Genomic DNA, 26,617 nt, shown 5'->3' with positions numbered 1-26,617 from the left:
GGCCTCGTCCAACCTGGCCTTGAAAACTCCCAGAAGAAGGCATCTACAACCTCCCTGGGCATTGTGTTCCAGAGTCTTAGCACCCTTGTACTTAAGAACTTCTTTCTAAGGCCCAGTCTAAACGTGTTCTCAGCTCCAAACCATTCCCTCTTATCCTAATGCTAGGCACCCTCAGGAAAAGTCCCTCTGCAGCTTTCAGGTATTGGGAGGCAGCTCTAATGTCCCCCTGGAGTCTTCTGTAGGCTGAAGAACCCCAGCCCCCTCAGTCTGTCCTCAAAACTGAGGTGTTCCAGCCATTCTATAATGTACCATGTTTAGTATGGAGAAGAAAAGGCTGAAGGAAGATCTTACTGCACTCTATGACTACCTGAAAGGAGGTTGGAGTGATGCTGGTGTTGGTCTCTTCTCCCAAGTAACCAGCAATAGGATGAGAGGAAATGGGTTTGAATTGTGCCAGAGGAAGTTTAAACTAGACATTAGGAAATATTTCTTTACTGAGAGAGTGGTGAGGGGTTAGCACAGGCTGCCCAGGGAGGTTGTGGAATTTTCACTCCTGGAGGACTTCAAGAAGCTGTAGATGTAGTGCTTCAGGATATGGTTTAGTGGTAGAGGTAGTTTGGTTATGGTTGGACTCAATGATCTGAAAGCTCTTTTCCAGCTGTTATGGTTCTATGATTATTACTTCTTAAGCTGAATTCCTAGTGTAGAATTTTTAGGCTGATGAAATACTGAAAACCAATAGCAGTATTCCGTTAGCTTGGTTATGTTTTCAAAAGTTATTATTGAATGGTAAATGCAGAAACACAAGTGCAGAAATACTGAGTTTCTTCTGACATACAATGGGAGAGTTACCAAGACCAATCAGAAGGAACATTATACTTCATAATAAATAATAAATGGTCTGAGGCACTTCTTCCAATTTGTCTTCTTCCTTTAATATTGTAAAGTCTGTACTGTTTCACTCATTTAATTTTCCTGTACATTTGGTACATAGTTTGACCTTGTTTTCTGAAATCATCAGGATTTTCTGACAGCTGATGTGTTAAAGACCTTAGAAAGCCAGACCAAGTGGCCTGCAAAAGTTAGTCATCCTTTCAGTATCAAAGTGAATTGCACAATACAAATCTGACTTTACAAAAGTAAATGGTGAACTTTTTTTTTTTTTTTGGTAAAAAGATTCTTTATAATGCAGTAGCTCAGAAATCACTTTTTAATGAATCAAACAGTGTAATACAGCTAGATGATAAGGAAGAGTATACATGCTGCAGTCATTCAAAGAAAACGTTGCAAGTTTTGCAAAACATTTCCAGTGCAGGTAACTCTAACTGCACAGCTGAATAAAGATAGATTAAAAAAAAAAATCCTTCCAAATTAACTTTGAAGGGATAGTTTCATTTTCTGAGTCTTTTCCCTCCCTTTCTTCCAACTGTATCCTTCTAAACCAAAACAGCCACTTTGAGTCTGTATTCGGAGACTTGCCAAATTATACGAATCCAATGTTTAATGATTAAATATCTTCAGTGTTTCTTCCTCCCTGTTAAATAATCCGAATGATCTGCAAATTCAGTCCAACTTGCTAAACAGTCCATCTAACTGTGAATCCACTCTCACAAGTCTGAATCAGCCTTACATGGCCGCAGAGAAAGCAAATGTTTCTAGCATAGCAGGTGAAGATTCTTTTCATTTTACTAGCTTTCAGATAAAAGAAAAGTGCAGAGAAATCAGGAACTCTCTTGGTTTCATCAGAACCCTGGTTCTTCTGGCAGAGATGTGGCTAGCAGAAAAAACTAATGCCTGTGACTTTGAGATGGATGTTTGTAGAAGCATTATCCTTTGCAAGCTGGTTAACGTTTTGTATACAATCAACATTCATTATAATGAAAGCAGAAATCAAATTATATTGTCCTATATAAAAACAGTGTTTGTGTTTGAAGGTCCATTTTTGTTGCCGTGGATGATGTAGTCCTATGCTGTGCTTTTCCTGTATTTCATTAAAAACTCCTCTGGAATTTCATTTTCTTGTTCAGATACAACTGGAACCTCAGAAACAAGTTTCTCTTTGCCTTTGTGTCTTTGGAAGAAAAGACAAATACAAGGTGTTGTTTGTTTTGTGGTTTTGTTTGGGGTTTTTTGTTTGATTGTTTGTTTTTTACAAGAAGCCAAACAACAAACCAAAAGGCTTTACTGTTAGTTACCATAATGTCATTGGGTAGATCAGGTTGAGAAGAATAATGTGTTAGAGTAGTAGTGTTGCACCTACTTTTTAATTACCAGTTCTGTATAATTCCAGTGCATACTTCCCCAAGGATCAATATCCCTCCTGTCATACACTGCTGAACATTCAAAATACATAAATTGCTGAATCTAGTGACTGCAATGTGTGTACCACTCCTATTTGAACAACATTCAATGTAATTAGAGGATACTGAAGGTTTGCTGTTCCCTCTGCAGCAGTCAGTTCTGTTCTGATGCTCTAAACTCCAGGAGCAGGAGGAGAAACGGGGCAAATATCACTGGCTTGAAAACAGTGATAATGTTTTCACTGATAATCTAGAGAGAAGGTTGGGGGGTTTGGGTCTAACAGGACAGCGGAGAAACATCTGAGTCATCAGGGAACTCAGAAGTCAGTGGCAAATTCAGGACGTTATGTTGTTTTTTTTTTTTTTTTTTTTGCTAAGATGAATGTTCCACTAATAAATATTAATAGAAACATTTGTGGCCACGTAGCAACCTTCACAACTGAGAGGGAAAAGCCTCGGTGTTTTGATTTCTTGCAATTTTTATGCTATGTATTGTGTTTCTGCACACACACATTCCATCTCTACTCTTAGAATCGTGGTTCTCTGAGAAATATATTTTTCACTTTCAGGATAGAAAGGTGGCTGGGGAAAGCTGGAATATATAGCCTCTAGTTGTTTTCTGTTTGTTACAGGAGAAAGAAATCTAAAAGCATATAGCATTCAATGGTTAGGATTTTTTTATCTTGGTGTTGGCCTTGCTACTTTTTAAGATACTTCACCCCATCTTACTGTATAAGCATGGCCCTGGCTGTGAACACCCAGAGCAGCTCCTATTTCTTTTAAAAATGTAGCCATTTTTATATTGGGTTTGTTTCTGCATGGTAGAATGATTCCAAGAATGGGCAGCAAGCTGATCTTTAAAATTCTATTAACCTCTTTCACACAAGAGACATACAAGCATTCTCTGGGCAAATTCATGCACGCCTACAAGTGGGACTATATTCAAAGATCTGTGGTAACATGAGCACACCTGTTCTGAAATCAGGGAGCTTTATCACTCAGCAAATCCATTATTCTGACTGAAAAGTCCTATTCCCTCTCAGCCAATCAACCAGCCAATCAATCAATTGATCATGTTTGCATGTCGTGATAATACAATTCAAACTTTCCTCCATAGTCTTTCAGCAGGACACAAGGACTATCCAGACCTGATGTTTTCCATAAAAGATAGTGTCAGGAAAATACCACGTTTGAGTTGTCCTTGAAAAAAAATATTTAAAAAGTCATAACACTTGCAGGTTTGTTTGTGTTTTCAGTTCAGCTGAATCTTACCTCTCCTTTCTGCATAAGAGAGTCAGATGTGCCAGGACTGCAAGACCAACTGTTCCAAATACACAGCCAAGGAGGATTACTTGTCTGATATCTGAAAAACCAAGCACAACCACAATAAAGCAGGAAGGTGCTGCTACATTTATTCACATTTATTTGAATGCAGTCATGTGTGCCAGTTGTTTAAAATGTACATATAGCGTAAATGTTACTGTTCTTTGTGGAATAAACTGGTAAAGAGTAAGAACTCATGTCATGCGTCTGATAGCTATGGCAGGTGGTTGCCAAAGCTGTTCTAACATGAAGAAAGGATGGCTAGTAGTTAAGCATCATGAATGTACAATATTTGTGTAGAACTGCCAATCCCAATAACAAAAAAAAAGCTTCAATCCTTTTCCCAACCTGTTTGATTTGCCCCTATTTTGGCATTAAAATTTTTGAAACTGCCTCTGCTGCCTAATGAGAGCAAAATTGACTGTTTTGTTGTGAATATGGTGAGCTGCATCAAATAGTATGAACATGCTAAAGTGCCAATTTAATTCTGCAGCTGCATAATAAGGATTCGTGAAAGAGAAAAAGAAATCAGCTATGAAATAAATTTTGAATAATAAATCTCTTCTTTTAAAGAGTTGCAGGTTGCCAGTTCTGTTGCTTTCCCACTAATACAGGACAGAGCTAGCAGGATGCTTTGCGGCTGAGGAGAGCAACATGCTAAAGATGTCACACAGGTAAATCTTTCTTAACACATAATACAAGTTTAGCATCTGGTTTGAACTGTCTGGGAGAAACAATGATTACTGAAGTTTGTATCCTTTAAGAAAAGTATCTCCTGGAGTACCATCACTGAAAACTCACAACTCTCAGTGTGAGCAGTCTTTGTTCCAGACTCAGTGTCAGAGAGTCAAAGAGAAGTGCAGTTCCTTGGCTCTGAGATCAATGAAGATTCAATGACCTGCTCCTGGTGATAGCACTGTATGCATGCATCAGGGAGCATACAGCTTATTTAGGAACAGGTGAGCAGTGGTTCATCTGAGTTTTAATACTTCTGGGATGCATTTTGGCAGCCCTTCATTCCATTGCTTTGTTATGCCTGCAGGAAGAGCTGCCTAGCACACAGTGACAGCATAGTGATATAACAGACCCTTTTGTGAGCCTAGAATAGATAATTTGGTTTCTAACTTGGTTTATGCTGAAGTTTAAGCAAAAAGAAGTGGGATACATAACCTGTTTTACAGGCATTAGTCCGTCATCCAGTAACTTCTGTACAAGGCTTAAACCCTTCTGTTTGGCTTACACATAGCTTACAGGCAGGTACCATGTCTCTGCCAAGTGACGAGGACCCACCACTGGCCTCGGTAGTTTGCTCCGGTGGTGATTTGCCTCTGTTGTGAAATCTTTGTATTTAGTATATAATCTCAGATTATATTTCTTGATTTTAAACATTTTGCTTTCAGTTTCCTGGAAATGAATGCTGTGGTGCTGGCAAGACTTGCAGTGGGATTGTAATTAGAAGCATAGGAAAATAATTATTAGCAGAGGATTTCCATGGGAACTTTAATTCGAGGAAGCAAACCTCAAAAGTAACAATATACAGGTTCAACAACATAATTTGTATTTGAAATTTCAAATACAGAAATGGATTGTGCATAATAACTGGCATTCAATTTTCTTGTTTCCATCTCTCTTCCCATTCAGTTCTCGTGCCTTTATTTTAACTGTTCTAGCTTTTGGAAGTCAGAAGCATATAGCAACTAAAAGAATGCAATGATTTGCAATACCGAGCTTGAATGCAATGTGGCACAAAACTGCAGCAAGAGAAATGGGTGCAGCACTGTCGAGAAGTATCCCTGGAAGCTGCAAATAATAGAGGCCTGGGCCCTGTGTACTTGACATGAAAGAAAGAGTTTGAAAAGGAGTGTTTTAAAATTCATGCTGGAAGTAAAAATGTGACCACTAATCACAGTGGCTAGGTCAGTGGTCAGGTGCCCAGAGATTTGGAAGTGCTGCCCATTAATTTTGTCAGCATTTTCCTGGCATCAAGGAGGCCTTCTGTGAGAAGGCTTCGTAACCAGATGCTGGTGAAACAGCAGTACGTGAAAGAGGAAAACAGTGAAGAAAACTGACCTCAGTAAAATCAGATTTTTGACAACGTGAAGACCTTTTCTGTACTTCTGCTGAATTCAGAATCAATGCAAGGAAAGCTGGCATTGGATTTCAACTGTATCTTAGACAGGAGCCAAAAACACAGGTGGAACACAGGTGGAACACAGGTACTAGCTGTCCATGCTATAAAAATACTACAGGGTTAGACATCTTTGAGATGAACTTCAGACTGGTTTGCTTATCTTCTCTGGAGAGACCTGGACCTGTCAATAAAATAACCTGCTCAGACAGAGACTGATGTGCAGCAGCCTATCTTATGATGCAAAAGGGAGAAGGCAGCTGGATGTGAATGTCATTATTAGGGCACAGAATTAAAAAAATAGGAACTGTGTGTGGAATTAATATTTTATATTGTCTCTGTCAATTGTCAGTACTGTCAGTATCCTGCTGCTATGAGCAGCGTTGCCATATCCAGCTTCCTGAGGCTGATAAAAGCATCGTTTTTGGCTCACTTTACAAATGAACTGCAACCCCAAATATCAAATGGTACGGAAAGTCTGCCAGAATCAGATCAGTAAAATTCTTTCACATCCCGTTGTGCTTTGTCATATTTCAGGAAACCATGTGCAGCAAAATATTGCAGTTTTTGTTTGCTTGTTGATAAAGCTGCAGCACATTTCCATCATTCTGAGTGCAGTTCATCTCTGCATATTTCCGAGCTCCTTCTTCCCCTTTTCAGGGCTGCCTTTTTGCCCCCCTTTCTCTAGTGCAAATGTCAGCATCCGGTTTGTTTGAGACTGCCTGGCTCCTATCCAGTATGTGTGTGGTTGATGGCAGCAGTGGAAAGTGTTAGCTTTCAGCTTGGCAAAATGGTTTGCCACCAGCTTTCTAAGATCTGGCCATAGTTTGTAAAGATTTCATTCTTCTCAGGCTTTTGACAGATCATCTACTATGACTGTGAACTGTGAAGCGTGCTAAATTATCTGCTAAACTTCTGACTCACTCATATTTTCAACGGTTAACTGAAGTGCTCCATATGCTCTGGCCTATCATATTAAATACAAATGTTCTGAAACACTTCTAGTTTCACTCTTTCCAAAACAGCATCACTACTGGAACTGGTTCCTGTGAACACAATCAGTTGCATATTGATTACTAACAGTGGCTGGTCTAAGACAACATTCCATGCATGTTCAATCATCTATCTGAAACCAAGCAGCATTCCCTGGTTTATGTGTGCAAACTTTTAACTACTTTTCATGCGAAGGTGCTCAGTTTGCTGCCTGAACCCTCTGCAGTTCTTCTCACAAACATCATTAGATGTGCCAAACTGCATGGGAAATGAGAAGATTCGATGCAGGCCTGCAGAGGCTGATCAGCTGTGTCAGCTGGCAAAAATTCATGGCTGATGTGTTGTGCATTTTCTACATTTCTTTGGAATGTGCTCAGAATGGAGAATCTGTTGCTATGAATTCAGTGCTGGGTACTTTCAGGAACAATTAACTCAGCATTAAAAGCTTTTCAGCTCGACATGTGGCCTTGCATGGCCCTGGTGTTCTGAAACATTGCCATCTGGAGGGTATCTGGAGTGTGACCTATATATGAAAGAGCTGGAAGGGACAGAAAACGTTGGGCAGTTTCATGTAAATCGTAGAGACTGCTGCTAAATCCCACAGGCCCAGGCTGATCGATAACCTAATACTAGTGACATAAGAGGGGTAGTAAATTTATGTTATTTATACTAAGTGCCATTACATGATTCACAGTAGTTTTACTGCTATGGAATAATGCATTATGTTTTGAGATAGCGTAATCCTTTAGAACCAAAGAGTGCAAGTCTTCAACAAGCATAGTCTTTATCTGCTCTCGAATTACAGAATCGCAGAATGCTGGAGGTGGGAAGTAACTTCTGGAGGTCATCTTCCAAATCCCCTGTTCAAGAAGGGTGACCCAGAGTCAGTTGCCCAGGACCATGTCCTCATGGCTTTTGAATGTCTTCAGGGAAGGAGACTCTACAACCTCTCTGGGGAACATGTGCTTCAGCTCAATCAAACACAGAGCCAAAACCCATTTCCTAATGTTCAGAGGGAGCCTCCTGTGTGTCAATTCATACCCATAGGCTCTGTTCCTGTCCCTGGGCACTGCTGGGAAGAGCCTGGCTTCATCCTCTTTGCACCCTCCCTTCAGATATTTGTACACATTGGTAAAACCCTAATATCTGACCCCAGCCCTACCCTGTGACCCCAAAGCTTCTCTTTTGTAGGCCTATCAACTTCCAGCTCAGTCTCTCCTCATAGTAGAGATACACTATTCCCCTAATCACCTTCTTTGGACTCTCTCCAGCATGTCCACAGCCCACTGGACACAGTACTGCAGGTGTGGCCTCACTGGTGCTGAGAAGAGAAGGATCACTTGCCTCAACCTGCTGATAATAGTTTCCCATGAGAGACACCATGAACCTTCTCTGTTGCAAGGACACATTGCTGACTAAGGCTCAGCTAGGTGTGTAACAGGCCCCCAGGTCCTTTTCTGCAAACTTTCTCTTAAGGCTCACATTTTATAATGTGTAACTTCATAATCCACCCCTCAGATGGCTCAGATTTGACATATGTTTGCCCCAGCTAGTTGCAAAGACAGTAAACACTGTAATAGCAATGGCAGAATGAAGGATGACAATAGAAGTGCTTGAAAAATAGCTCAAATTATGTGGGTACTAAAGGTGTTCAATAATCTCTACTTCTATATGTGTAAGTATGTATGCATACATTATATATTTATAAAGCTGCTGAAAGTACATTTATATAAGAAAATGGCATTTAGATTGTGCTGTAAATATTCTTTTTGTAGTATTTATATTTTTGTGCTACAGAATTATTTTTAGCTAAGTGCTATGCTTTCCTGTTTTTCTAAGACTGAGTTTGAAATTTGTTTTAGGTCATCCACTCAAGGAGCATGCCTATGAGTTCCTTTCAGCCAAACCTAGAGCAAGAGAACCAGGCGACCCTGATCTCTTAGTAAGAGCAGATATACGAAATAAAAGAAACAGAGAGAAAAAACCCAAACCACCATAAACCATCTGTTACTTAGATTTGTATATTAATCTTCCGAGAAACCCAGGGATCTCATGTCCAATGTTTTCCCAAATCAGAGAAGTAGCTTCTGTCGAGGCCCATTGTCTGCTACTGAGATTGCCTTGTTCATTATAATGTCATTTTGTAACATTTAAAAGGAAACAGACCTGTTCTGGGGATGCAGCTGGGTGTGTCTCCAAACCAGGCCCCTGGCACTTGGCAAACTCTTTCCTTTGACCCAATGAGGTCATAACCCTGACTGCAGGTGAAGCCAATGGTTGAGCCCAGCAGGTAGTTAGTTCCATTCTTTCTTCCATTGGCTGGATGATCCAGCCAGCCACAAGAGATCACTAATAAAAGAGAATATCTGATTAAAGTATTTTGGATTAGCATATCTCCATTGCAATGGTTCAAGTATCACTTTAGTGGCAACTCATGGAAAGAATCAGACTTTTAAGCTAACTGAAAGACAATACTTTCTGATTATTTTTTGTAATTGTTTTTGATTTTTGAATTTCAGGGACAGGTGAAAGGCATAGAAAATTAAAATATAGGTTCCATGAAAGGCATGGAAAATTAAGAGTTAGGTTCTACACAATAGTGTATTCCTGGTGAAGTTCCTCCCCATAAAAGTGATTACAGGTGGATGCACCTACAGCTGAACAAAAGACCTCCTTGAACCATGTTAACTATTTAAATGCCCTGTAGAAAGAACTATAGTGATGGATACTCTGTGGAACGTTTTATCACCTGGCTTTAGATTTTCTACCAGCTGCTTGTGATTCTGATGAGATGCTTTAGTGGAACTTCCCATGTGAAGGCTTCTTGTTGTGAGAACGTCAAATCTGCAGAATGGGTCAGAGCCACAGAGCAAGACTATCTCCTTCACCAGGTAATCATCAGGGTCTTCATAAGGAAAGAACACGGGTAGAAAGGAAGCATTGTGCTTTTCTCCATAAAAGAAATTGTTCAGTAAGTACGCTGTGTCATAAGTAAAGAGAGAAGTTCCATTTTCAACAGCCCCTTGGGAGAGGAGAAGTAAAGAAAGAGAGATTAATGTGTAACATTGCCTGCAGACCTCTCCCACCTTCTGCTATTAATTCAAGAGCTTTGTTACATAAATGTAGCTGGAATTAGAAGAGGTCTGTGAAGTCTACAGCTTTTTTCCATTATGTGATGGTTTGAAACTGTCTTTTTAATTTTTCCTTGCAAAGTTCAAGCAGAGAAAGTGAAAGAGTGTAAATAAGTCACTATTGGGTGTAAGAAAGCAAAATAATGATTGTTCTAAACACTTCCATTGGATAGAAATGTTTAAGAACTATTACTCAAAACAAAGTGGAGCACTCTGCAATCTGCAGTCAGGGCAGCTTGCTGGGGTGTCTGGCTGCTGTTTCTTCTCTTCTGGCTGAAGATAACACACTGACCTTGGCAAGCTAAGTTAACAACCTTTCTGCTTTAGCTAACTCTGCTTTCCGTCAGGGGGTCTGGGGGGAGGCCCCTGGGAGGAAAGCCCCTTTGGTAAAGGTCCCCTTTGGGGGGAAGCAAAGGGAGCTTGGTTGTGCTTTTCTGTTGATTGTATATATTTGTAAATGTTGTGAATTTTGTATATTTGTACATATTCATTGCATTTCATCATAGGTTGTAGATTTGCTTGTAAATACAGCTTTCATTTGCTTCCAGACTGAGCTAGCCTGGTTATTGTTGGGGGAGGGGGGGGGGTGAATTTCAGCTCACAGTGATAAGTTTTGGTTGTTTTTTTTTTTTTTTTTTTTTTTTTCTGGAAGCAAGATTATTTTCCTTTTCATAGGCAGCATCTTAACCTATCACAAAAGTTAGTATTTGGTTAACTTGGTGTTTGTTCAATTACTTAAAATTAGATCCAAATCATTGTGTAGCTATAATTTTACATAAAGATGGTTTTACATGCCCGCTGGCAAAATGATGGTAAAGAGGTAGCTCAGACAGAGCTAGGTAAACCAAACATGGCAAGCAACAGAAATCCTGATCCTGCATGGCCCTAAATTTATCATGTCTGCTGTGCCCCTGCTTTTTTTTTCACTCTGCTAAATCAGAAATCACCTGAAGTAAGAGCAGTGAGACTTCTAAATATGATCTGGAGTATAGCTAATAGCTTGATACAGACACCAACTGGCAGCTAGAGAAAGTTTTGCAGTGTTTCTGGCCCATCTTCCTAAGCTGATGTTTGGGGGAATGTTGACCAGTCTAATGCTGCAGGCTAGGGTATAGCAGCCTCATCACTTTCCTTAAATGAAAGCAGACATTCTTTTACACAGGTATACCTCCCTTCTTTTGTAAAGAGACAATTACTAAGCTTAATTACTAAGTTTAATAAACAATGGTTTGAAATGTTAACGTGGTACTTGATGGAAACATTGCTAATCTTCTGGATACCTGACTGTGGCTGTTGCTATATTTCTGTAATGATTCAGCCTAGTGATTCTGTGTTCAGCTGATCACAGTAGATGGAAGTCTGAAAGTGTTAGCTATGAAATATGAGCTCTGACTCTTGACGGAACAGAGTGCAGGATGCTCCATCTTGGTTCTGTCTTCAATCATTCAGCTAGGTGTGTTACCCACTTGGGCAAAGGAGGGTGTACCTCTCTCACTTTTGTCTCTTCCCCCAGTAGACCACAGCCCCCATTAGCTAGCTAGTCTGTAAACAACATGCTGTTTTGATTGGTGAAGAAAATGTAAATAGAGCAGAGAAATGACTTACAGTTAGCCCCAAACTCAAACAGCTGCTGGGGACTTGCATGAACTGGCATGGTGGTTTTATTCTTAAAGGCATAATCATCCTCTGTATTGCCATTCATTACCCCAAAGAGACCCTGCGTGTGATTCATAAACTTCGGTGGAAGCAGAACTGTCAGGGTCAGAAATCCTCCACTTCCCCTTATTTCTACTCCAGCCCCAGAAGAAAACATGACTGTAATATTCTGATCAGCTGTGGAGTGGAGAAAGAGACCTATAACAATGAGAGGAAGAGAACAAAACAGCTAATCATCCATAGAGAGCAGATTGTTGCATCGTCAGTTTTAAATGCTTTTCAGAAACCTTTTCCTCTCTCATACTTTGGGCTACATTCTGAGAAGCATTTAAAGGGAGGCCACGCCTTCATACCTACAATTGCTGTAGAGTAGTAGCACGAAAAGGTAGGCAGTTGATATAAACTGCACTGCCTGTTATCAGTGTCCCAGAGCAGAACATTTAAGATAGGAAATGATTACATGAGAGAGTGGCTGTGATCTGGAAGCACTGCTCCAAGTGGTCACAGCTTTCCTCTGCTTCTTGATTATCTTCTCAAGAGCTCTCTAATATGGCTTCTTATCCAAGCCCCATTACTGGCCCTTAAATTTGTTTTTTCCCTTCCTGCATCTCTCTGCTTCTTCAGCACCTTGTCACTGTAGCCTTCCCTATGCTCTTCATTATATTTTCCAGCCATTTGAGGAATACTAATTGCTAGGAAAAAAAATCCCGCTGCTGAATAGGAGACAGGGCTGGGCTTCCAGTAACAGCTGTGCTAGCTGCTAGCAGTGCTAATGAGAAGCAGGGAGGCTGTTCTGGTATACTCACCTGAACTGACTCTCTGCTACACCTCTCCATCGGAGCACCGCTACTGCATGTTTCTCTGCAGCATGTTTGATTCATGGCTAATTGGAAGATGTGTAGTCTGTAATTCTGCTGGCTATATTCCTGCCCATATTGTGGCTGTCATCAGTTTCAAAGGGCAGAGAAATTTAGGCACTGGGCCAGTTTAAAGACAGCCAGGTAGGCAAATTGGATGCTCTCAGTTTTAGGTTTTTCACCATGGCCCATGCCAAATCTGATTCTGCCTCTGTTTGGCCACAACTGAACTGAAGAAAGTAATGTAACATTAAAATAAATTCTAATGAGCTGGGACATTGCCTTTCTTTCACTCCGTACATAATTATTTTGAAGTGATCTGCAGCCTGCTTCACAAGAGGACACTGAAAAGAGAGTCAAAAAGCATGCACCTAGAGATACTTTTAACTACACGTGAACTCCATCGGAATGCAATAGCTTGCAAGGCTGATATTTGTAACTAACCTTTCAGGTCCATCCAACTTTGTTCAGAGAAGTTGACAACCTTCTGGTTCAGTAGGACCTCCAGATTCATATCGTCTGCATAGCGTACTTCAATCACATCAGAGCTGTTCTCCTTCATGGCCACTGCAGACAAGCCTGTCACCTGCGCCCCAGTGCCTTACAAATGAAGAAACGCACCCCACAAGATGCCCAGCATGACAGAAAGCAAGCATGTACAGCCAAAATGAATGCTAGGCATTTCCTAAAAATAGTTCAATAATATTATTTATATTTGAGGGAATTGCTAAGTGTATAAGTCACAGAAAACTCCACACTGTAAGTCTCCTGCCAGTATTTGGATGAAGAATGGAAAGCGGAACATTTAATGCTAAAAAAAGTCTGGAAATTTTAAAGTCTTCAGCCCAATGGCAGGGTTTGAGCCATGCAAGAAGACTGGTTGATCTCCTTTTTGAGCATTCAGTACCGGGAGTAAGGCCGGGGAAAACCTAGGATAATTTCAGGGTCAGCATGCAGGAAAAAAGAAACAGCGTGAACAAAAATGTAAGAAAGCGATCTTCAGAATGAGCTGCTCAGTGGCTCATGCCGCTTCTACCACAAACAGTAAAATCTACCAAGGGCAAAGTGTTTTCCTAACAATCTTCATCCTATCCAATGTCATATTTAACATAAGCATTCCTTCATCTCTACATGACAGTTTGGGGTCCATTGGTGTAGTAATACTGGAAGTACCAGATCTTAGACGTGCATCTGCGAGGCCAGCTGCAATATTCTTTCCCGAGGCAGGCCTGCTATTTTATGCACCATGAGATAGCGCTAGGTACAGGAAAACCATTAACAAAAGTATCTGACATAAGGCTTTTCAGGTTGCCATGAGAAGTATCAGCTTACTCTGCTGTGTCATGCTCTATTTTCCCCCTCATTTTAAAATTCAGGTATATGACCACCTTCTTCTGACAGGCTGATGTGCAAACTGCCACAGGTGCCTCCAGAAAGTCGCTTCTGCCCTAGGTTTCATTTTACCACAAGTCAAAAGACCAGGACAACCAGGCCCTTTGAATAAATTTTTAAAATAATAGTAAAAGAAAAAAATCTCCTTAACCAACTTCTCACCAGACATTCTATACTTTTCTGCTAGCTTGAGGTACTCAGAATTTTTTCCCCATCCAAAATATGTCTTCTCAGCTTCTTCTGGGATATTTTTGCATGTATATATGCCTAACAAAAAGAATATAAAGCAGGTCATATGCTACCAAAATACATCATCTGGGAATTGTGCCTGTTGACTGATTTCTAGTACTGACTTTTTGTTTCCTTTATAGATGGGAACGGGCATAGAGAGAAATGAGGATTTTTTTTTACTGAGTTCTTAAACATAACAGCAAATCTCACACTTCCATTACTCATACACAATAAAAATAATAAGTAATCTTTGATTAGGAAGTTAATTTTTTCCTGAACAGTTTGTCTGCCTTCTCATTAGCTTAAAAAATGTTGATCTCTCACAAATGGCCAAAAAAGGGGAAAACTAGAGGAGACGGGAGGAATTTTGTAAAGTGTAAATCAAGCAACCTCAGAAGCTATTACTTGCCGCCACTACCTTGTTTCTTACCAACTTACCATTGGGAAAATGTGCCTGCTCTGTCCTCCCTTGCACACTTAGGGATGTGAGATCAGACTCTACCAATGTGTATTCTCCTTGGCCCTTGAAGGTGAAATTCAGACCATCAAATGTGAGGAAGTGGGGGTCCCCAAAAGCAGATGCTGTTTTTTAAAGAAGAAAGAGAAAGAAGAACAAGCAAAACCACAACACATTACTCCTTAGGTTCATGAGGTAAAAAAAAAAATCTCCTTTTGATGCTCCAAAGACTGGCATTTAAACAAAGGAAAAAAAATGCAAGCTGTCATTAATCATCCTTGACCATCTTCTTTCTAAGGAAGTGTCTACTGATTGCAGGAAGTCATGGACATCGACTACTAAATGCTCGCTATTTAGGTTCCAGGGGCTGATGAGATACTCAACAGCAGAAAGTCTTGCAGGACAATTAAAAGCCACATACAGATTTTGCCACTGCTAGACGAGTAGAAAGCTTCCATGGGAATTTTCCACAGGACAGGGCACCCTCTCTGTTGTCAACAGACATACACACAGAGATACTCTAAAAGCCAGCAGGGTATCAGAAAGCTACACACCACAATGGAATTCTGAGGCACTCACCAGCTCGCGGTGGGCTGTAGGTCCTGCAGTCACTGGAGGGCCTCCTTTGCATGTACAAGTGGCAATTATCAGACCACAAGCAGCAGTAATAGAAGCTGATGACATCGTAAAGCCAGTGGGAAAAGCCAGGTATCCGGGGAGGCTTCATGAAAGGGGGTGAACCCCAGTCATGGCCTCGGTCAGGTGTGCTGCCTCCTGTGGAGTCCTGGGTGAGGACTTGGGTCCCTGTGGAGTCATAGCAGCACTGCTGTCCTGCTGCATACTGGGGGCTGGAGAGGAAAGCAGAAGAAAGTCAGTCATGATTCAGCTCTGTGAAGTCCATTCTTGTTTAGAGGTTAGCTATTGCCTTTTTACGGATATAGCTCAATTCTTAGGTTGCCAAGGTCTGTAAGATGTCCAGAGATGACACTTCACAGTTAGACTTTCTTTCCCACCCCTCCTCTGTTCTTACAAATTAGACCAGGTTAGGGACAGGGGGAAAGGGGTTTGTAACCAAGGCAGTAAATAGGTCCTGTGAGCCTTACAGTGACATAAACATAGCGCTCTTTTATATTGTGCCAATGGAAAGAGTGCAAAGAACAACTCATTGACCTCAAGTAGACCAATACAGGAAAGGCTTAATTAGGCATAATGAAATCTCTTTCAGACATTAACCCTTTGTGATGGTTTTAAATCTGTTTTTTTAGTTTTTCTTCACAAAGTTAGAGCAGAGAAGGTGAAGGAAGGTAAATAAGTCACTATTGGGTGTAAGAAAGCAAAATAATGATTATTCTAAACACTTCCATTGGAGAGACAGAAATGTTTAAGAACTATTACTCAAAACAAGGTTGGGGAGTTTGGGCAGTCTGAGTTTGGGACTCGGCTTGCTTGCTCGGCAAAGCAAATGAAAGCTGTATTTACAAGCAAATCTACAATCTATGATGAAATGCAATTAATATGTACAAATATATACTATTCACAACATTTACAAATATGTACAATCAACAAAAAAAGGACAACCAAGGCCCCTTTGCTTCCCCCAAGGGGGCCTCCCCCCTCAGACCAGAAAGAGACCCCCACATTCCCCTGGCACAAGGCAGAGAGTTAAGAAGCAGAGAGGCTGTTAGACTTAGCTCGTAAAGGTCAGTGTGTTATCTTCAGCCAGAAAAGAAGAAGGGGCAACCAGAGACAGAAGCCGAGCAAGCCAAGCAAGCCGAGTCCCAAACTCAGGCTGCCCAAACTCCCCAACCTTGTTTTGAGTAATAGTTCTTAAACATTTCTATTTCTCCAATGGAAGTGTTTAGAATAATCATTATTTTGCTTTCTTACACCCAATAGTGACTTATTTACATTCCTTCACCTTCTCTGCTCTTTGTGAAGAAAAACTAAAAAAAAAAAAATCAGTTTTAAAACCATCATAGTCCACCCCTTCTAAACAATTCCATTGGTTGCTACTACTATCCGTGTAATCTAAAACAATATCTACAACGATGAGTGAATAAAGATCATAGTCCATTCCGGCTATCTCAGATGTAGACGATTCAAAAGTTTCTAATCACAGGAAAAACAGCAAACAGCTTGTTTCCTCATAGATGGAGTGAAGAAAGGAACAGGGACTCTCAGGTGACTCAGGGTTCTCAGGGTTCGTAGGGTTCGTGCACTGTAGATCTCATGGATTCTCCTCTTGGGCGCGATATCATATCTGTACAACACTCTGAATTTAACCTCTCTCAGCCAAAGTTAGATTTCTTTGTGGAACACACTGAATTTCACCATTCTCTTGCATCACCCAATAAGTGTGCCCAGGACCTTCAGCAGAAACCACCCCTCAAACAGGTTTGGCTTCTCCTGAAGGAGAAAAATACCCAAACAGTTTTGTCTAACAGATTCTTTTCTCTGATAACAGTAACTCTATCACCTTCTTCCCTTTGCAACAAATCTGATTGGACAGGTCCAGCTCGATTCACTGAACCTCTACTATTCACCAACCAGGTTGCTTGTGCTAAGTGCTTCTCCCAGTTTTTCAAAGATCCACCCCCATGGCTTTGAGAGTGGTTTTCAGCAAACCATTGTAGCATTTGATCTTCCCTGCAGCTGGTGCATAGTAGAGAATGTGGAATATCCACTCGACGCTGTGCTCTTTGGCCCAGTTCTTCACAAGATTGTTCTTGAAATGAGTTCCATTGTCTGACTCAATCCTCTCTGGAGTTCCGTGTCTCCACAGGATTTGTCTCTCCAGACCAAGAATGGTGTTACGTGCAGTTGCATGAGGAACTGGATAAGTTTCCAGCCATCCAGTGCTCGCCTCTACCATAGTCAGCACATACTGCTTACCAGATCGAGAACGAGGTAGAGTGATGTAGTCAATCTGCCAGGCTTCACCATACTTGTACTTGGACCATCGGTCACCGTACCACAAGGGCTTGATCCGCTTTGCCTGCTTGATAGCAGCACAAATGTCACAGTCATGGATGACTTGAGTGATAGCATCCATGGAAATGTCAATGGATCTCTCATGAGCCCATTGGTAGGTTGCATCTCTGCCTTGATGTCCTGACGAGTCATGGGCCCACCGAGCTAAGAACAGCTCACCTCGGTGTTTCCAGTCAAGATCAAGATCAGAATTTGTGTCCACTTGACAAACTCTTGCAGCTAAATCTGCCTGATGGTTGTGATGTTGTTCCTCAGTAGCTTTGCTCTTAGGAATGTGAGCATCAATGTGTCTCACTTCACTGGGCTTCTCTCAATGCAAGCAGCAATGTCTTGCCACAGATCTGCAGCCCAGATAGGCTTTCCTCTCCTCTGCCAGCCATTCTTTTTCCAGTCTTTCATCCAACTCCACAAGGCATTGGCTACCATCCATGAGTCGGTACAGAGATAAAGTTTTGGCCATCTCTCACTTTCAGCTACGTTAAGAGCTAGCTGGACAGCTTTTACCTCTGCAAATTGACTGGATTCTCCTTCTCCATTTCTTGCCTCTGCAACCCTGTGTGTTAGACTCCACACTGCAGACTTCCACCTCCTCTTGTTTCCAACAAGACGACAGGAACCATCTGTGAACAAAGGATATCTCTTCTCATCATCAGACAGATCACTGTAAGGAGCAGCTTCCTCAGCACGAGTTACTCTCTCCTCTGGAGGTTTTGCACAGCTTGTGCCTTCCGGCCAGTTTGTGATCACCTCCACCAAACCAGGCTTTTCAAGATTTCCCATTCGAGCTCTCTGTGTTATCAGAGCCATCCACTTAGACCAGGTAGCATCTGTTGCATGATGTGGTGAAGAACCTTTACCTTTGAACATCCAATTCAGAACTGGCAATCTAAGAGCTAGAAGAAGTTGTGACTCAGTTCCAGCCACTTCAGAAGCAGCTTTTACTCCTTCATAAGCAGCTAAAATCTCTGTTGGAGAGTAGTTAGCTTCTGAGCCTCTGTAGCCACGACCCCAGAAACCAAGAGGACATCCTCGTGTCTCCCCTGGAGCTCTTTGCCATAAGCACCAGGTTGGGCCATTGTCACTCGCAGCTGTGTACAGAATGTTCTTAATGTCTGGACCAGTTCGAAGAGGTCCCAGACCCATTGCTTGGACCACCTCTCACTTTATCTGGTCAAAGGCTGCTTGTTGCTCAAGACCCCACTGGAAACCTTCTCTTTCAAGTCACATCATAGAGAGGTTTCACAATCTGACTGTATCCAGGAATGTGCAGTCTCCAAAATCCCACTATGCCTAAGAAACGTAGAGTTTCTTTCTTATTGACGGGATTTGCCATGGTGGAGACTCTGTTTATCACATCCATTGGGATGTGACAGCAACCATCTTGCCACTGCACTCTCAGAAAGTGGATTTCCCTGGCAGGTCCTTTCACCTTGTCTCGCTTGATAGCAAAACTGGCTTGCAAGAGAATCACAGTTCACAAGTGATTCACAGTTCAACCATCTGTCATGCAGTGATCCATGATGCTTTGAAGAAAGATGGAACTCTAGAACACATTCAGTTCATCGATGACATCATCATCTGGGGTGAAACTGCTGAAGAAGTCTTCAAGAAAGGTAACAAAATCATTGACACCCTTGTTTAGGTATCCTAGGGTTTAGCACAGTGCAATTAATTGTTTACTAAATCTAAGGACTTAACTTCATCTCAGCAATGAGGGCAAATACACGAATAAGAGGGAAGCAGTGGTTGCTATGCACATGAGAATTTGGAGTCCAGAGACCTTTGTGACTTCTGTGATGCAGTGCTGAAGTGGAATGAGTAATAAAAAAAGAGAAGTTTAAAAAAAATTCTTTACCTGGCTTGAATGGCTCTTACACAATGCACAGCACCAGGGTGATAAGTACACACACTGCCCTTTTCAATGTCACAACCATAATCTGTCTGAAAGAGATCAATGATCATGCTCAATTGAATTCTTCTGCCATTGTCCCTTCTATTTTCATTTCCTGTCCCCACCCTTTGTCTCTGACAATGTATGTGGAAAGTCTAAAGGAGGAACTGGTTATGGCTGCATGTTGGGAAGCATAGAATGGTAGGAAAAACAGTGAAATTAATACTTGGGTGATTAAAGCGATGTGTTAGACTAACCTGAGTGTTTGGCAATCTGCTACAACAAACCTTAAAGAACAGATGCAGCGTGATGAGGAATTCACCTGTAAGTGCAAACTGAACACAGATTATGCTGGGCTAACTTTGAATTTTGTCCTGTGTTCTTAGAGACAGTGTAGTAGATCTAATTTTTTCCTCATGTGGTTTTACCTGTGTCATTTAAAATACATATCATGTTTGGAGCTTCATAACCGGGAAAGAACAGTAACAAAAATTACCTTTTTAAAATTTTAAAAAATATAAATTAATGCATAAATTGTCACTTTTTAGTATCATAAAAAGGACAGGAAGTTACCCTATGTGGCCCTCAGATCAGTGCTTTAACATATAGCATAGACTAAATGTCTATTACTTTCTTAATTTTTGTCAGTTCCTTACTAACAGCGAAGATGGGGAGGAAAAAGGAAGCAGGAGACAGGAAATAATGGATTATGGCTGTGGACTTGAGCTCTGAAGTACAAGGCAGAAACATTTGCAGCAAATTATAATATATCAGTCAAAGATGCAGCCTGCTTCTTCCTGCATGGGATATTACCTACAAACACAGACTGGCACCTTGCAGGATCAAGAAGTCATCCCTGCTCCCAGCTCCACAGAACTCACTGCCCTGCTTGAGTGTTTTCTGTATGCCACAGGAACTACTGACTTCATTCCCTGCTTAAAAGTGATTTCCATTTCCCGTCCTACAGGCACTTGTTTTATTCATACTACCTGGATAAGATGCATCTGTGTCTGCCATTTGACATGCTACTTACGCAAATTTAATTTAATTTAATTTCTTTGTAATGCCTTTCAGAGAGGAAATGGGGCTGTATGGAGAGTATTGCATTCCTTGAGCTTCTATTTGGAATCATGAAAATCCAGAGGCATCAAGTAATAGCTTACATGGAACCTGCCAGTGTCAGCTCTTGCCTGTGCCAAAGTGCAAGGGCAATCTATAATTTCTTCTATGAAATTTGGAAGCTTCTCCTCCTTTCTGTCCCATTCTATACATTTTGCAGTCGCCCATGCATTTGGGTTACTTCTGAAGTCTTCCCCAAGGTGCCAAGCCAATGCATGCTCTGAGCTCCAGATTGATAGAATATTGCTGGAAAGGAAAAAAAGCAGCCAGAAATGAGACCTGATAGCTGAACAAGCACTGTTTTGACAGTAAGAGTGTGTCTTAGTCACTAACTGCAATTCCAAAGAACTGTTCAACTTGTGAGTTGTTATTTCATTACAGAGGCCACTACCTTCTTTTTCCTGCAGAAAGTTACAGCAAATGTCCAATGAAATAAAAGGAAGTGAGCATAAAATGTGTAGGAATGCAAAGGCATGCTTACAAAATAGAAACAAGTCAAATGCAGAGGCTACAGTGACAAAAATTCCATGATTAGGGTTTCCTCCATGGTTGCAACAAAAACATTCAGCAAGTTCTACTTTGCTGGGGCTTTGGCTGAGATGCAGTAATTTTCTTCACAGCAGTCCGTACAGTGCCGTGTTCTGGATCTGGGACTCAAACAGTTCTTCTAACTCCCCAACATTTCAGCTGTTGCTGAACAGTGCCTGCACAGTGTCAGGGCTTTCTCTGGTTCTTAGGGAGTAAGATAGGGGTTGGCAAGAGGTTAGAAGGGAACATAGACATGACAGCCAACCCAAATTGACCAAGGGTATATCCCATGCAATAACTCATCCTTTTTGGCAGAAAAACCATGGGGGAGTGTTTCCAGAGCAGCCGTCACTGGGGGACTAACTGGGCATAGGTCTGCCTGTGGCAGATGTTGAATGATGGCTTTGTGTTACTTCCTCTATGCCTACACCCCTCTTTACTTAGTAACCTGTCTGTGTCTCAACCCAAGAGTTTTTCTCGTTTTTGTCTTTCCAATTCTCTCACCATTTTTTCATGTGAAATGGAGCAGGAGCCCTAGATTTAAACCCCAAGGGAGATAATAGCTTTAATACAGGAAGCAATAGGGCACCTATGGTAAATTAAGATGGCAATGACTTGCCTCTGCCCATCAGAATAGGTGCTGGGTGTAATCCTCAAAATTCCAAAGTCCCATGTGCTGTAATCTCCTTTAGCTGGTACAGGAATGAAAGAAAATTTCCCATTGTTGGGGATTTCTCTTGCCAAAGTATAAAGATACTTCCATTCAGCCAACCAATTTTCTGAGTAACTGTCACCTGTCACATAGAGAAAGCGAATTGGTTTGAATGCTGGAAACAAAGCAGTTACCACAAGATTGAAATTAGCTGTCTCCATGCCTGTGCCAATGAAGAGGAAAAGCTGAGGTTATTGCCATGAGTCATTTATACTTGCAGATCTTTTCTTGAGACCACAGTGAAAGCGGCTGCATGCTGTGCAGACCTCTGTGTGCAAGTTACACCTGCTGACTGCTTGTGTGCCGGTAGGAAAAGTGTCACTTTACCTGTTTCCTGGTATCCCCAGACTTCTATGTTGATGTGGCTTGCTAAAAGTGCCTGCTGTGTCCAGGTGAGAGTTAAGTTTCCATCAGTGTTGTGGGTGCCATAGTATTGCCATTTTGTCGAATTGACCAATGTGCATTTTTCTCCATCTGAAACTTTGCTGTGATGTACTGCATCACAGAACATAAAAAAAGGGTTAGTGACATTTCTGCTTGGCAGAGCTCTGAAGTAGTACCACTATGTTATTTAAGATTTAGCAGTATTTCCCCTGTGTATGTTTTCTAATGCAATGCACAACGTAAGAAGAGTAAGCTGAAGCTGCGAGAATCCAACCTTTACAATGTGGGCAGTCCTTAGATTGCTAAACCATGATTTTCAAAGAGTAGTTGCTATGAGGTTACTCTTTTGGTCAGCCTCATTTTTAGTGAGATAATGCTCCTGCTTGCTTGTCTTGGAAGAGGCACACTGCTGTATAGCGGCAGAACTCAGTTGTTGTGAAAGTTCATCTCTAAAAGTAAGAATTAGCATGAAGCAACAAAAATTACTTTTTCGAGGTCCAATAACTCTTTCAGGAAGAAGAAAAGTGGTCAAAAGGGAAAGACTTACAGTATCATCTTGCATCCATGGAGCAAGAATAGAGAAAGAAGAGAGATACTGTAAGTAACCTGATAGCCAAGTTCCAGAGTATGGAAAGGTCAGCCCGCCATCTGCAGAAACCTCCAGAGGGACGAAACCTGTCTCGTAGAGCAGTGGGGAGATGCAGTGGGCTTTTCCATCCTTGTCAACATAGCCACCCGTTAGGATTTCCTGTTTGAACCTGTTGATGTTGAAAACAGTTTTTAGTATCACCATTGAGAGAAGGGAATTTCTGAAGGTCTCAGTTGTGTTTCATCAAACAGCCTTGTATCATATACAGATCATTCTGTGTCCTGTGGCTGTTTAGCTTGTATCCATGAGTGTAGACTAGAATCACACCTCTGTACTTTGTGCTCATTACCCCAGTATGGATTCTGCTGTGCACTGCACCAAAACACAGCAATCTGTGTGCCTTAGATTTGCTATTTATTTTCTGAGGGAGGGGTGTGTGATAAATTAGCCACAAATAACAAAAAGCCCAGCAGAAAGACACATGTGATGTTGCAGGATTGATAGGATTACCGAGTGTCTGACACAGACCATGACATGCAGGCATTGCAAATTTCTGGTGTTGTGAAGCTTTTTTTTTGCTGGTAAGTCCTGTGACTACAACAAAAGTAATTTCATACTGTTCTAGAATTTTTGTTGCAAAGATTAACTCAGAAGTCATTGCTCAGAATCTCCTGTGGATAGAATGGCAGGACACGGCGTGGGGTCAGTAAAATTCAGTGTGCATATGCATTGCTTGTGTGGCACATGCACCTGAGTGTGCTACAGGGTGATGTGTAAGATCCACAGCCTTGTCTTTCAGGAGAAAAATAAGGTGTCCTACCTACATTACTCTCCATTGCTTTCTCATTCACATTAAAAATTGAATACTTCTTGTTTGTTTGTTTACAACAGGGAAATACTAAAAAAGGTCAGCAACAAAGATCCCCAAAAGGAAACTCATTGATCAATCACTGCTTTGATATATTAATGGAGAAACTAGCAGAGTAACCATTGCATCACACAATAACTTGACCTAAATGAAACAACCATGTGTGGAAACAGAGATGACACGTGTCCTTGGGGGTGGAGGTCAGCAGAGCCTTTGCGTGTTTAAGGATTCTGACAGCCTTGCAAAGGAAATTTTCACTGCTGTATGAACTAGTCTTGTTCTGTGGCAATCAACTATTGTTGGAAAGTGACATTAGAAAGGTTCACCTCCCTTTGGTGGAGGAATACGAAATCATGGCCCACCTGCATGTTAGCACAGAAGAAGCACTAAAAGCTGTATTTTCAATCAAAAAGTCTTTGCCTCCCATCAGAGATCCCGAGTATGGAGAAATTTGAAGACAAAATTGTTTATAATCAAGACAGCAAATCTGCAAGGACTGGCATGTTGCCTGGCAGGAACAGGTATCAAGCAGCTCCCCACAACGATGTGAGCAAGAGTCTTGAGCTCCTTGTTAAAGGAAGAGAAAAACACAGACAGGAACATTATTGAACTCTTCCAGATGTTCCCTGAAACAGAAGTATATAATCTCAAAGCCTGCTGTAAACAAATGAAGTAGGCTGGTTCTGCTAGTTTGGGTGGATAATGAAGAACAAGCATTGGAAAATGGAGAGAAGGGAACATGAAAGGAGCCAGTCACACATAAGCAAGCTGCTGGCCTGTGCGCTGCTCTGACTGGGTCCTGCCCCTGAGCACCGTAGCCACCGCATTACATCCTGCTGCTGTATTCTGTGTCGTCTCTCCCTCCCGTGTGTGCATGCACACACACGTTCTCATCAGAAGTGAACACCAGGATGACTGAGCCAGGCGGTAGAAGGAGACCTGCACTTGGAAACACCTAAGGTCTGAGCTGTTGTGACCACAGAAGGGACTTGGGATTTGGGCTTAGCTAACAGATGTATTTAGGTGGACCTACAAGCAGGAGCTGCAGTATCCACATCTGTGGGTCTGAGACCAGAGGAATTTCCTGAATCTGGGAGGACAGTAGATCTGACACTACTGGCCTGGGAAAGAGAAATCTACAGTGTCCCAAAAGCTGCTGGATTCATCTAGTCCTTAAAGGTCATTAACAATGCATGAACAAGTCTAGGAGAGGAAGAATATCCAGTCGCCCCTCATGGGGCTGAAGAGCAAGTGCTTGCACTTCCAGGTATGACAGACTCTGCTGAAATGAAAAAATGTTGCTGAGTGTTGGGGCAGGGGAGAGAGGGGCTGGCACGAGGAGGGTTGATAAGTTTTTTGTTGTTGGGTTGGTGGGTTTTTTTTGGTTTTTTTGTTTTTTTTTGTTTGTTTGTTTGGTTTGGGGTTTTTTTGGTAGGATGGAGAGATCAAGAAAATGAAAAGGAAGTAAAATCTTTGTTTTTCTCTCTTTGCTGGCCTTCCTTCTTTATCCTGGGATAGTATGTGAGCAATTGGCAGAAAAGAACAAGAACGGCAGTGAGTCGGAAATAAAAGTCAGCCTTCGTTCTATAGTAGAAAACTTACCTGTGATGGAGGTTGAAATGATTGCTCAATATAGGGAAGGAGAAAGTTGTTCTGTGTCTTTAAAAATATTTACTGCATTCTCTGGATTGTATGTTTATTTACAGAAAAGATCTGCTGTCCTACTAGAAAGTACAAAGGAAGGGGTTAAAAATGACAGGGTTCTGGCAAAAAACAGTTTGTCTGCCTTTTCTTTAGCTTGCACAAATGGTGTCAGTAATTTCTTACCAAGGTTTGCATTCTGAAGTTCAGAAGTCAAAGAAGTTTGTAGTTAAAAGAAGCAACATTTTTGAAAGTCACTCACCTACATTCCAAAGTGCAGTGTGGGTGAAGAGAATGAAGAAAGAAACTTCTATTCCAACAAATTTCATATTTTGTCTGGCTGATTCAGGATGGTGGATAGCCTCTCTGCCTGCCCAGAAAAAGCCTTTTATAGAAACACGTGTCCAGAAATGAACAAGACTCTCACTGTTCAAAGGTTTGTTGTAAATTACTGAAGCAAAGCGAGCGGAAGGAGATGTACCTTTTCAGAGGTCATCTCTGATTACGGATAAGATGGAGGGAATGGGGGTGGGTAGTCAGCAGAACTCCTGCACATATTTCAATAGTTATGCTTTTCTGAATTGGAATGTGGTGCATGTTGTTTTACAAGCACTGCTGCTCCAAAGGTCAAGACCATGGGATCATTGGCGCAAGGTGTATGTTTAAGTTTTATTGGAGGAACTAGAAACAGTTATCAGTAAGAGGAACAATAAAGAATAGATGCTGACAGCACAGTTTTGTTCAGGAGATAATGGAACATCGAGAAAGCGAGTTTACTGCATTGTGTGTGTCAGCATGGCAGTGGTAAATGAGAGAGGGAAAAAGAGATTCTGAGGAGGGTAGAACTGAAAATGGTGCTGTGGTGTGAGAGCAGTGAAAAGGAGTTTGGAAGCCTTCTGACAGAAGCACAGGGATATTCTGGTAAGGAAGAAGGGCAGGGCTGATGCAAATAGCTGTCGTGTAACTACCTGTTCCAATAGCAGCACAGGAGCTTATGATGGAGTGGTTGTGGGAGGTACTGAAACAGTGCAAGACATACTCTGCTGATCTGGAATGTAAAATACCAGTGCCTAAGAATCTCCTTGCACTTAGTGTTAGCTGGATAGAAGATCAAAGACAGTGCACTCTGGCAGGGGAATTTTGGGAAGAAAGGCTATTCAGACCTAGGTATCAACAGTATTATGTAAGGCTGCAATCGCCTGTAATTGTGCTATAGATGTGGCAAAACTGGAATCAGTGCCCAAAAAATAATTAGGGGCATATTGTTAACTTGAAAGGTATTCAGGTAAAGGATGTGCAATGGCAGCAGTGGGCCCAACTTCAGAAAAAATGGATTATAAGGTATAGGATCACAAAATAATTCAAGTCACAAGAGACTCCAGAAGGTGGTTCTTGTCCAACCACCTGGGCAAAGCAGGTTTAGCTA

At 41.5% G+C, this 26,617-nt stretch overlaps 1 protein-coding gene across 1 annotated transcript; it reads right to left on the bottom strand.

The window, feature by feature from the left end:
- Positions 1–1,965: 1,965 nt before the first annotated feature.
- SUSD2 (sushi domain containing 2) lies at positions 1,966–25,520 on the bottom strand. The gene is made up of 15 exons (XM_054392886.1): positions 25,454–25,520; positions 23,913–24,117; positions 22,700–22,851; positions 22,037–22,204; positions 21,617–21,791; positions 20,514–20,715; positions 19,315–19,400; positions 15,048–15,316; positions 14,450–14,593; positions 12,833–12,988; positions 11,481–11,729; positions 9,494–9,766; positions 8,911–9,093; positions 3,573–3,663; positions 1,966–2,071 (listed from the first exon to the last, which is right to left on the bottom strand). The coding sequence occupies exons 1-15, from the start codon at positions 25,518–25,520 to the stop codon at positions 1,966–1,968; spliced, it is 2,526 nt and encodes an 841-aa protein (XP_054248861.1).
- Between the last annotated feature and the right edge of the window lie 1,097 nt (positions 25,521–26,617).

Source organism: Indicator indicator, chromosome 26 (assembly GCF_027791375.1).
Source record: "Indicator indicator isolate 239-I01 chromosome 26, UM_Iind_1.1, whole genome shotgun sequence".
Lineage (NCBI taxonomy): Eukaryota > Metazoa > Chordata > Aves > Piciformes > Indicatoridae > Indicator > Indicator indicator.
Note: the sequence above shows the minus strand (reverse complement) of the source record. Positions and strands in the feature narration are given on the sequence as shown.

What these genes read in the sequence shown, in the direction of transcription:
- SUSD2 (XM_054392886.1), bottom strand. Translation starts at nt 25,520, where the DNA reads ATGAAATTTGTTGGAATAGAAGTTTCTTTCTTCATTCTCTTCACCCAC. An exon ending in CTCTGGAACTTGGCTATCAG is followed by an intron (nt 22,205 to 22,699) that starts GTTACTTACAGT and finishes TCTGTGATGCAG; the next exon opens with TACATCACAGCAAAGTTTCA. An exon ending in CTGACACTGGCAGGTTCCAT is followed by an intron (nt 19,401 to 20,513) that starts GTAAGCTATTAC and finishes GATCTCTTTCAG; the next exon opens with ACAGATTATGGTTGTGACAT.